Genomic DNA, 13,313 nt, shown 5'->3' with positions numbered 1-13,313 from the left:
GGTTTTAATTAATGTTATTATAATGCTTTTTTAAATTGTTCTGTTTTTGTCGGAGAAAATAGTTACTTCGTTAAGTCATGAAAAATTCTTGGAATTAGTCATGGATTTGAAAATCTGAAATGTAGCAAATACCCTGTTCATGCAACTATCATTGAAATTTATCAAGTTTACTAAATTATAAATACCTTGAGTAGCAGGTCAAACAAATTCCTCTATGTCAAACAATATGGCGATGTAAACAATCATGAAGAAGTTACAACTCAACAGTTGATAAAATTTCGAGTTGCATAGTTCGCGATTTGCCACTAATATTATCTTGCGTTTTCTTACAGAAAATTGCATTGACTAAAATAGATATTTTAAGCAATATTTAATTAATTGTTTTCTGTCATAAATAAATGTTTATTTATTAATAATATGGTATAGCCTTTCACAATAAAGTTCGAATGTTAGATTGAATACTATTTAACGTTTTATAATATTAGAAGATAGGATTCAGAAGTCTATCGTTTTTTAGCAGGGCAGTATTATATTGCATCTTTCTAATGTTAGATAATATCATTTTGCTACCTGGGTAGGATGAAATCTATAACTATCAACGATAATTTTTATCAACACTCATCAAACCATCTGAAGTTATTTTTTAAATTACGTTTTCCTATTCTTATTTTAATGTAACCTGTATAGTTTCTCTCACCATTTATTAAAAAAATAATTCTAACATTTTTTTATTAGCAAATTTATTTTTATTTTTTCTTCCTTTCTTAATAACCAATTTTCAATGTATAATAAATTTATAGATGAATTATTTATTAATAAAACATTGAACTGCTTTATACAATTTTTTCGAAATCATCTTATCAGCAATTCGACCAGATTTCTTTTTCCGGGAGTGAGCAACACACCTTCTCCTCCTAATCAGGAAACTTCTGTTTTTATTTTTTTAAGTGTGAAGTCTGACACTCCAGTTGCCAGACATGCTCTTTGAGATGGTTGATGGAGAGGTAATTTAAAGGGCTTTTCTCCTTAGCTACATTAGCAAAAAACTCAAATACATTGTGCACAATTTAACATGTTTGTGATTTTAAAACTTCACCCTTTTTGAAATTTAAAAAGGCATTTTTCAAAATTCAAAAAAGTTAAAAGATGAAAAACAGAAAAAAAATTTACTACAGAAATATATTTGTTAAAAAAAATTTCTAAAACAGAAACTTGTGAAAAAGCGAAAAGATTAAAAAAAAAAGGAATCGAACGCTTTAAACGATGTTTCAGGTGCGAATGAAGTTGGTTGTTTGCTAAGTTGGTTGTTTCTCTTCATTCTAGGGCTAACACTATAGACCAAAGAAAGATCAGGCGTGGATCCAGAAACGCACAATAAAAAATTTATTTTTTCGTTTTTAATGCTAGTCTTCTCATTTTATTTTTTTCATAATGAACAATACATAAATAAGTCAAGTATTAATAATTGGGTATACTATAGCCTACGTCACAGATCGTGTTATTCCTACTAAATTTAACTAGTAAACAGCATTTTCTGCGAACTTGATTTCTAGCAACAAGTAAAAGCATCAAACGAAGTGTCTTGTTAGGAGTCGCTACTCGCCAGGTTGGAATTGTATTAGTCTAGTTCCTTTGGAAATAATTTATATTGTTGTTTTACCGAAGTTTATGAATTTAGTAAGCATATTTAAAACTCAGTTTATTAATTAAACTAAGAGGTAAATGTTATTCCTAGTAAGTGGAAGTAGTTGTGCTTTTTTCATATTATACCCAATTCAAGCATGGTGCCAGATTTTAGTTACGAGTTTCGCAAGTTTCCCATCTTCACCTTTATACAATCTTTGGTTAAACCTGCTGAAGCGCACTTGGAGCGCTTCAACATTATTAATGTTTACAATAAACTATGACGAATTTCGTTTTGATCTTTTGGATTATGATTCTTGAAACAGTGAAGAACATAATTAGATGGGAAAAAAAGCGATTTTTCCCTCCTACCTAGGTGTATATGCCCCCTTAAATAATTCTTAAAATATTTTATTTCTTTTGTAAACTATTAAAAAAAATTATTTTTATTTATTTTTTTTCAATTTTAGGGAGGGGTCATGCCCCGCTGGATCCGCCACTGAGAAAGATATCACCGACCCGAGCCGAAATCACTCCTAAACAGTGACCCCACACCCCTACTGGAAATAGTCATACCTCGTTACCATAGTCACCGCCACAGTTCCAGACCAATGTCTGGAGGAGTACTTATTTTTGACAATCAGTATACAATGGGCTGTTAGCGACGATCTGCGAAATATGCCAAAGGATGGTTCAAAAGCATGCTCACATAATTTTGATTCTCTGGAGAAGAGACGGCTTCAATGCACCCGACTACCTGCGTGCGAACCTGCACTTTGTGTTAAAACAGTTTAACGAAGATCGTACCTTCGCAAGCAGATCAAAGCAGGCACTCACCCGCTCACTGACCGCAGACATTGATGCTTGACATCAATGATGTACTTGGAACCGTGACTTGTAATCCGTTCACATTATAAAATGATAATTTACAGAGATTCATTGCTCCTTTAAGTTTTTTTTTAATGGCGTAACGCAGTGCTTTGTTTTAGAAATAAACATTTTATTTACCGATTCATAATATAAAAATGTATTTATTTTAATTTTTTTCAATGAGGATCTTCGTCATTACTGTCTGCAAAGGGGGAAGGAATGCGATTTCTAACATTGAATTTGCATGCAGTTTTGGTAATCTCTCTTTTTTTTATCAAAAAAAATTAACCCAAAGCCCCATTGTTTTATCCATTTCGCGTATTAATGGATATAATTACTTACAAGACGGAATAGCTATATTTTTAAGCAAAAAAGTTTTTTTAAGATTGCCCATAATATAAACTCGCGGATTTCTCCTTTTTTGAAAATACCACAGTTATATATGCAGACAGCGTCACTAACCCAATACAGTTTTCAATCTCAAAGCTTTTCCCAATTACGAGCTCCTTATTTCAAAAAAGATTATAGATATATTATTACTTAACAACGATTTTCAAGGCAAAGGAAGCAAAAAAAACTGTTTTTTATTCGAAATTTGATAGAGCATAACCCTGAAAATCAACAATACTCCATAGAAACCAGTGTATGTTTATAACTAGGCAGCATTTTGGCAATAATATAACAAAATAAAATTATGTGATGTTGCTTTCTAAAGATAAACGATAAACTGCTTCAACATACTGGTAGTTAACTTCACAGGAAAAGTCGGAAGTCTTCACAAGAAATGAAGCCGTGAATCAGACAATTTCTACAGAGGATGAAAAAAATTTAGGACCTCAAATTTGCACAGTAATTGTTTTCCAAAGCCTTCTTAAACATAAGTAAAAATCAAACCAATCAAAAAATACAGAATTTCATTTTTTTTTTCATTGTTAGCAGTTAATGATAAATTCGAAATTTCATTTTTAATATTGCTGTTTTTAATCCGTGTTCCTTTTTTACGGCTTGATTAAGAATCAGTTTAATAAGTTATCACCATAGTGATGTGAACCTATTGCAAATGTTTTCAAATGTCCTAATAATAAATACTCATTAAAGAAGGTAATTTACCGACCTAAATTCATTCCACAACACAAACACGGTACCAAGATGAAAATGGTAGTCTATTTGCATAAGAATTAAATTGTTATTTACTATTTCAAGCAAACATTAATTTTGTAAAAATTAAAGCTAATTGAAGAAAATTAAAACTAATTCTACACATGAGTGACATTTAAGTACTAAGGAATTAATCACGTTCTTTCATTTTCTATGAATAACTTATGTTAAATCAAAAAAAAATTTGTATCTACTAATGAGTGACATTTAAGTACTAAAGAATGAATCACGTTCTTTCTTTTTCTATGAATAACTTATGTTAAATCTACACAAAATTTTGTATCAACTAATGAGTGACATTTTAGTACTAAAGAATGAATCACGTTCTTTCATTTTCTATGAATAACTTATGTTAAATCTACAAAAAATTTTGTATCAACTAATGAGTGACATTTTAGTACTAAGGAATGAGTCACGTTCTTTCATTTTCTATGAATAACTTATGTTAAATCTACAAAATTTTTTGTATCGATTGCTCAATTTTGCGCATTTTATTTTGTTCTAGTAAAAGATGCAGGGCGCTTTGACCCTCGGAGCCTGGCAACACTTTACACAAAAATGGTACAACCCTCTAGAAGAGTATAACTGCTTCTAAACATTCATCAATTATTAACTGTCACTATTCTTTAAGCAAGAAAGAGATGAAGTATGCCTATACATACACCGTCTGAGTTTGCAGTTGCTAATGTTTTCCATGACTAAAATTTGTTGCAACTCATAGGGTTAAAAGACTAACTTGTATCACTACACTCCCAGATAGCAAAGTAAGGTTTATTTTCACTCAGCAAAAACCTTTCAATGTGAACCTGAAAAGGTTTGTCATGTGGTTTACGTGTAAATCCTCTAACCCTAAAACGAGATGTGTGACAATCTGCTCTATTCTACGCACATTACCCTTATCCAAAACCTTGGAAAACAACCTTTTATATAAAAACCTTAAATCGGGGTTGACTTAGGTTTTTTCAAGCTTGAAAAAATCCTTTCATAAAACTAGTCTCAAGGTGAAAATAATTCTAAATATAGGTAATTATAAGGTTCCTTTTCTCAAAGTCTTGTATGCTCAGCTAAACTCCACCTTGTCATGAAATTTTAATGTAGTACGCAATATATATATATATATATACGTTTGTTATATAATTAAAATTTTCACATTGTTCTATGTTTTAAAATCAAAAATCAAAGCTGAAAACTTAAATATTACACTTCAGTACAATTGAAGAAATTGGTGCAATGCTTATGAAATTCTCTAAGAGTTTCGTAAATACAATAGTGTCCCCAAAATCAAAAGTTTAAGAATCCCTGATTTAGATTAAAAAAGAAGAAATGAATATTGTAGCAGAATCCGGTGCTATAATTTTATTCAGTGTTGCGAAAAATAAAAAAACACTGAATGACAGTTTAAACAGTCATTCTATGTATATTAAATACTGATTCATAACAATAAAAAAATTAAGTTAAAATATCTCCCGTAATTATTTTACCACCACCCAGATCTGCATTCAACCTCAAAAAAAAAAAAAAAAAAAAAAAAGATTTCTAATAACACACAATTCTGAAACATAAAATAAAAGAAAAATGTTATCTATCATCAAAACCACTACACTATTATTATGCATACGTAAGACTGAGTTATAAACTAATGTAACTGAAATTCATACAATATGGATGGTGTTTTTTACACTAGGGAACGCTGCAAGCTCGTTACCGCCTAAATTTGAGGGTTACTGTTTCCGTTGTATTTTAAAGCCATTTGGCATCATTGTGTTTTGAGATTCTTGCAAACAATGTATTTGATTACTTATTACTTGTGTTTACAATGCTAATAATACTTGTGTTTACAATGCTACAATTGTTAACACCAACGTAAGATGGTGCACAGCTTGCAACAAGAACAAACAGTAATAAACTTAAGCCATATCTATCAAGACTGCCAAAAAAGCGAGTTATTTTAAATCTAGGAACCATGTCACCTTTTTTAACAATATATCTCTAAATAACTAAAACAAATTTTCACTTCAAACTCACGAGAATTACGTAATAACATTAATATGTTATGAAATACGGCAGATTTGAGTTCAGAAATTATCTAATTTATTTCTTTTATTGAAAACAAAATTATCCGTTTGAAAATATCGCCTCTCAGAATAACATGTAGTGAGCAGCTGCAAACTTTCTAACCAGCACTAGAGCAGGCATACAGCTCGACATTGTTATTGTTTACATTTCTACTGAAAACACCATCTGTTAGTGGCTTTTAATATACTAACATTTCAAAACTATGCAAACGTTAGATTTTCTGAAATTGCGATATAATCGAATGTTGTGTGCTGTTTGGGTAAAGACACAGAACATTTTAGCATCGATTTTTCATATAGCATGGTATGCGTGTTTTAGGTAAACAAAGATATCGTTATTCATCTGTATATTATTTTTTATTTTTAATGAACTCACAATATATATGTTAATATAAGAATAGCAATCTAATTCGTGTAAAGGAAATTTGCTTGCTTGAAAAACGGTGTTTAAACTAGAACAAAACAAACAGCAGTTATTAAAATCTCACAATCGATTTGTTTTTCTGCAAAAAAAAAGGGAAATAAATTATTGATATGCGTAAATAGAGCTATGTCTCGTCCAACTTTTAAAACTGTATAGATGCTTTAGGATATTCTGATGATGCTTAAGACTTTTATGCTTTAGACATTCTGATTTGGAACATTCTCTGTAACGCTTTCAATTCATTTCGGAAAAACGGAAAGTTTAGTTTTCTCAATTGAATATCAAACATTATGCATACACCATTAAAAAAGATAATCACATTTCCAGGAAATGGAACAAGATACAGAATGTGCATTCATGAGAAACAACTTTCAGTAGACACAAGTGTTAGATATCCAGGTCCAAAACCAGGGTTCGGGGGCATTGAAGGCCCCTTGGTTCAAGCTGTAGCCGAGAACTTAGGAGTAGAATTTGATTATTACATCCCAAATGATGATGGTTTTGGCATCATATTGGAAGATGGTTCGTGGACTGGTTGTCCAGGCATGGTACAAAAGAACGAAACTGATGTTGCAATGTCAGGAATGCTTCAAAATTATTGGAGTAATCTTTTCTCTTATACGTCGGTTTCCTATAGAACGGAGTACGCTCGCTTCATCACGAAGTTGCCAGATCCAGTAATAAAAAATGACACGATAATTAAGATATTTGACGCGAACTTGTGGTTAACCATTCTAATCTCTATTATTATCGTTGCTTTTGTTTCCTATTGGATACATGGAAAAAAATACTCGTTTGCTGATCATTGTTTTAGCAGAGTTGGGGAACTACTACTGCAAGAGCCTGTAGTAAAAATCGAGAAAACATATTCGCAACATCTGTTATGCATATTTTGGAATATAGTTTCCCTGTTTCTCACATTAGCATATATGGCTGTAATCCTCGGCATCATGATGATGCCCAGACGACCACCATCTCTTGATACAGATGGCAAATTACTAGAGGCTGTTACAGCAGGAAAACATAGGGTGATGGTGGATTCAGAAATGAGGATGTATTTAGAAAATATGAGACAAAGTCCTCTCGAAACATATAATCGGCTAGCAGACATCATACAAGAACATAACTGGATTCTGCCTCTAACCAAAGATAATTTTGCATCTTATCTCAAAAACGACTATGCAGTCACAAGTTCTGTCGCTCATAGTAGACTTTTTGGTACTACCCACCCCGAGATGGTCATTTCGAAAGATTATATTTATTTGGCAAATCTTTGTGCTCTTTTATCTAAAAGTTTTCCACTTCAGAAGAAGTTTGACAGCATTTTTACCAGATTGGTGGAACACCGTATTTATGAGAAGGACTTAGATCATTTCGTGTTCAATTTTCGTTTACATGATACTGAGGATATTGCGCTTGATGAAGAAGAAGTTAGGGCTCTTGGTTTGATGGATCTGCAGGGGACGTTTATATTATTGGGCATTGGATATAGCATTTCTACAATCGTACTGATTTATGAAATTCTTAAGTTTAAAATAACTAATCGATATAAGAAACCTGGCTTTGAAAACGACGAAAGAGAATCAGAAACTACTTCACATAATTATGGTTCTTAAGAAATCACTGAATTCAATTATACAAATGAAGGATAATTTCACGTGTATCAAGTTCAGAATGCAGCTTTTTAACTGTGCTCATCGTCACAACGTTAAAATTAAGCACTGTTTCATATCACTTTGAAGAGCTGTTACATTTAGGTGCTTTAATCTAAGACTATGTCAACCTTCATCTATCAAAAGGTACCTCATGATAGAATCGAGTTTACATGTCTTATATACTAGTCAATTAGTATTTAATATTTATAGTGGTAGTTACGCCACATTACTCCCCTTTCAGAACTTTATCTGTGATAGAATTCGATGAATGCATACCACTAATTGATTTCATGCTGTTTATTTTATTTATATCAATTTTGCTCATTATATTTTCTTTATTTTTTTTAAGCATTTCGCTCATTAATTTATTTTCTGCTATATTGTTTATTAACTGGGAGATTTTTATTTACTTTACGTGATATTTTTTTTCTTTATCTTTGAGCAGTATATTTTTAAGCAAATCAACAGTTTAATGCGTACCATCCATCAATGTTGGCAAGTTCGTAGCACGTCCGCAGTTCACCATTGAAGGGATTTATAAATCGACTATGTCAACCTTCATCTATCAAAAGGTACCTCATGATAGACTTTAGTTAACATGTCTTATATACTACTAGTGAATTAGTATTTAATATTTATAGTGGTAGTTTAGTTACGCCGCAACTTCACTTAATGAAAACAATTAGAAGCGTGGTTTTGAATGCAAGCAAATGTAAATACAGAGTATATTACACAATAATTATTTTGATTACAGTACTGAATTATGTTTTACAAAATGAAAGATAATTTCTAATTATCTAAATTTTTAAAATTTTGCTTACATTTATTATTTTATTGTTTATATTGAAATACTTATTTTTATCAATATTTATTATAATGCTACTTTAAATAACAAAAGGAAGCAGAAACTGTTTAACACAACTAGGACTTTAAGGAAAGATCTGAATTCATAGATACGAAACGAAGCTAACTCCATTTTCTTTAAGCACTGAGAATTGCTTATTAATTGTACACATCATTCCATTATATAAATAGAACGTTAATCATTTTAAAATCTGTTATGCTTGTTGCTTTAAAACCATTGTCAGCAGTATAAAAAAGTGCTCATGAGAGGGGAAATGACCAAGGGTGATCCCCGACTTGGAGGTAGCCAACCCTAGCTTTTTATTTAAAGTTTCACTTCTACTTCAGATTTAATTAGGCCACTTCAGGAAAAGGATCAAAAGGGTGATCCAGAAGTGACCAACACTCTAAATTGAGATTTTAATGCGTACAGATTAAATACAAATTTAATCTGACCACCGCCTCTGCAATTCACCGCCATTATCCACAAACAACGCCATTATTCCAGGTGCACAACCACAGATGAAAGTGTGAAGTGTTCGCTTCGCGGTCAGGTACATTGTATAAGAACTCAGTTCAAGTTCACTCACCTCACCAGTTACTTCTCTGACCTGTCTTTAACTGTCCAGTACCAGTTTACCAGTACTTAGTAACTCAAAGCGTATTTTATGAATTAATATTATTATTGAATAAAATAGTTCGCTCACAGGCCAAGAATCATTCAATCAACTGCAGCTTAAATTTTGAATATAAGTATCTATACATTTTTTTATGAATATTTACTATTTGCAGTCTTATTGTTTAAATATTAAGTTTAATTAAAATGCATTAAGTATGTTGTTATTTTCCAATAATTCCTCAACTATTGCTTTAAAATTTAGGCATAAGACTTTTATTTCAAAAAAGGAAAAAAATTGTTTTTTTAAATATATATGGGTAAAAATTAATTTTTATGAAGCAGTTAAAAAAATTTTAGTCTCTTTTGTACTGCAAAATGATTAAAAGAAAGAAAAAAGTGCAATTAAAAAATGTTATTTATATTAATTAGTAGGAGCTTGAGATAGAAATAGGTAAATCACATTTGAATTTTAAATATAGGAATTCTTTTTCCCTTTTTTAAACAGTTATTTACTAAGTTTTTTAATTTTGTGTTTGAAATAGTAATTTATTTAAAAAAATTTTCAGTTGAAATTATTTTTCATAGATCTTATTTAATTGAAATTTCAAAAATCAAAATCTATATTTGTTCGTAGCATTTGTTTTTATGATAAGTTCAAACTGCAATCCTTTATGAACAAAACTGTACTAATGCTTATTTTATTGAAAATGTGATGTGTTTAAAAATNAAACCATTGTCAGCAGTATAAAAAAGTGCTCATGAAAGGGGAAATGACCAAGGGTGATCCCCGACTTGGAGGTAGCAGTTATTGCAGTCTGATTGTTTAAATATTTGCAGTCTTATTGTTTAAATATTAAGTTTAATTAAAATGCATTAAATATGTTGTTATTTTCCAATAATTCCTCAATTATTGCTTTAAAATTTAGGCATAAGACTTTTTTTCAAAAAAGGAAAAAAATTGTTTTTTTAAATATATATGGGTAAAAATAAATTTTTATGAAGCAGTTAAAAATTTTTTAGTCTCTTTTGTACTGCAAAATGATTAAAAGAAAGAAAAAAGTGCAATTAAAAAATCTTATTTATATTAATTAGTAGGAGCTTGAGATAGAAATAGATAAATCACATTTGAATTTTAAATATAGGAATTCTTTTTCCCTTTTTTAAACAGTTATTTACTAAGTTTTTTAATTTTGTGTTTGAAATAGTAATTTATTTAAAAAAATTTTCAGTTGAAATTATTTTTCATAGATCTTATTTAATTGAAATTTCAAAAATCAAAATCTATATTTGTTCGTAGCATTTGTTTTTATGATAAGTTCAAACTGCAATCCTTTATGAACAAAACTGTACTAATGCTTATTTTATTGAAAATGTGATGTGTTTAAAAATAGAAAAGTTTCAGTCTTTTTTGGCTTTTTTTTTGTTAAATAATTTTATTTAACTTTTTTGTTACTATGTTGATGTATTTCGCATATATTTAATGTTTTTTATATTATCTTTTAGACTTAAGTTAACAGTTTTCCATTTGTTTAAGTTAATTATTAGTAAAAAGAAACTAAATATTTTTGTAATTATGTAAAAATTGAATTCACAGTTTTGCATTAAAAAGGCGGAATAATCATTTAACATCAATCTTTTCATAAGTTTTTAATTGCTATATCTGTAATTCAGTAACATTTGAAATTTTGAAAATTAAAGAAAGTATAAAACCTAACATAATTAAGAGATTCAAATAAATTCCCGACAAAACAATTGATTATCTAAATAAATAAAGAATTCAACTATTTTTTTTTCCAAACTAACACCATAAATTTTTAAAATTTACAGGCGAGACAAAAAAAAAAAGAGAAATAACAAATAAATTTTATGTAGGCATATGAAATAATGAATGTTTTTCTATTATTGATTTAAATTTAATTTAGCTATGTTAATTGTGAGGATTTTCAATTTTCCTCTCGATAAACAGATTTTCAATATTTTAATACCTTTTTTAGTACAAAAAAACAACGTTTTTCTTCGTTACATTTGAGTGAGGATTAAAAAAAAGCCCTTTATATCTGAAAATGTGTTTTAACTGTATTTCTTCAAAATACTTAAGGAAATATGAAAAAAAAGTATAAATTTATTTATTGCAATTGTTATTTAAATTCTTTGTTTCCTATTTATGTAATTGCATTTTTAAATTATTTTTTCTTAAAAATAATAAAAATATTTAGGTAAAACAATATAGCAATCTATAAGATATTTTTATGAATATTCATACATAATTTATCATTTTATAATGTTTAAATGTTTATTTACCTTCTTTTTTAAAGTTTGGTTGATTGTTTATATTTAATGTATTTTACAAAATTAGAAAAAAATTACATTGTAACAAAAATTTTAGAAATTTGAAAAATATTTACGGCAATTTGTTATTTAAATTCTGTTTTTACTATTTATATTTATCATTTTTGTAATTTTTAAAAAAAAAATATAATAAACATATTTTGGTTAAAGCAATATTGTCATTTATAAAATATTATTTTCATGAAAATTCATACATAACTTATTATGTTACAGTATTTTAAATTTTATTTAGCTTTTTCAAATTTTTATTGATTGTTTTGTTGATTGTTAAATTTTTTGTGTATATTTATTGTATTTTACGTATTAAAATAAATTCTAACAAAAATTTTAGAAATTTGCAAATTATTTAAGCCATGCCTGTGCGGCTTCTTTAGTAGCCCGATATCACACTAAAACGACAGGATGTTAAAATAATACAATAAAAGCTTTTATGCAAATGATAAAACAATATAAATAAATAAATTATGTTAAAATAAATAGCAATATTTAATAATAAAAATAAATGATTATTAATGAAAGAAGAGTATTAAACCTAATTTACGGATAAGAAATAATTAACAAAATTGTACTTTAACTGCCTTAACTAAAAGAGAAATTATTTTGTGATTTAAGGGTATTTTTTTTTTAAATCTATAAAAGTGATATATAAAAGAAATAACGCCTTATTTAGTTGCTACATTTTTTATTATTTATAGTAACGTTCTTTCTTTTCAATATTTAAAAAAAAGACTTTAACATTCTTTTGTAAAGCGTTTTTAGGTATTTACAAAATGTAATTTTTACAAATATTTATTTATAATTTATCATGCTGTAATGTTTGAATACATAGTTACATTTTTTGAAAGTTTTATTTATTATTTATATTGTGTTATTTTCATATAAAAAATATTCGGATAAAAAATTTAGCATTTTACAAATTTAAGGCAAGAATGAGTGAAAAAATTTATCCGTACTTCAAAACTCGTTCATTTTTTTCCAAAACAAAAAAAAAACTATTTCTGTATCCTCATTCTAGATTTTAGTCACAGTTCTTATAGTAATAACAGTGTAAATTAAAACACGAATCATAAATATGAATAAAATTATTAGATAAAAATGAAAAATTAAATTTTAGTAATAAATAAGTATTAAGAATAATAATTATTCGCAAATAAAATTACTAATATTAAATATAATCTGCAAATAATATTTGAAATGCATCAAAAACAATCATACTTAGATTAAGATTTTTAAAAAAAATGCACGAAGGGCATAATTGATGTCTGATAATTTATCAGCTTAATGAATAAATACTTATTTAATTTTTATCTACATTTTTTAAATAGCCTTTGATGCGTATCACATGCAATTATTATGTAAAACATGATGTTAGGAAAAGACCACTCTCAATATAAATTTTTATAAACCTTGTCAAAGATAAAGATAAAAATCTACTTCAGTGGATGTAGTAAATTAAAATTTAAAAGGGAAAAAACAAGTACATGAATTTAAAAAATATCTAAAACAATATATTGATAATAATCTTTAAAATAATAATAATAGGCCTGTTTGATTACCAGGTGAATGTTAAAGTTTTTAATTTATAAAATTATTCAAATAGGTAAAAAACCGTTAATCATGTATGTTTTGATGCCTTTTTGCACTTGCCTTCCTCAACAGTGATTTGTTTGTTTTCGAATGCTCTTCGATTGTTAAAA

At 28.2% G+C, this 13,313-nt stretch overlaps 1 protein-coding gene across 1 annotated transcript; it reads left to right on the top strand.

Moving 5' to 3' along the window:
- The first annotated feature begins 6,440 nt into the window (after positions 1–6,440).
- LOC139426609 (probable glutamate receptor) lies at positions 6,441–7,766 on the top strand. The gene has a single exon (XM_071185948.1). The coding sequence runs from the start codon at positions 6,441–6,443 to the stop codon at positions 7,764–7,766; it is 1,326 nt and encodes a 441-aa protein (XP_071042049.1).
- Positions 7,767–13,313: the final 5,547 nt, after the last annotated feature.

The sequence above is a fragment of the Parasteatoda tepidariorum genome, chromosome 1, assembly GCF_043381705.1.
Source record: "Parasteatoda tepidariorum isolate YZ-2023 chromosome 1, CAS_Ptep_4.0, whole genome shotgun sequence".
Lineage (NCBI taxonomy): Eukaryota > Metazoa > Arthropoda > Arachnida > Araneae > Theridiidae > Parasteatoda > Parasteatoda tepidariorum.
Note: the sequence above shows the minus strand (reverse complement) of the source record. Positions and strands in the feature narration are given on the sequence as shown.

Bases quoted from the DNA above. Each gene is read 5' to 3' on its own strand.
- LOC139426609 (XM_071185948.1), top strand. From the start codon at position 6,441: ATGCATACACCATTAAAAAAGATAATCACATTTCCAGGAAATGGAACA.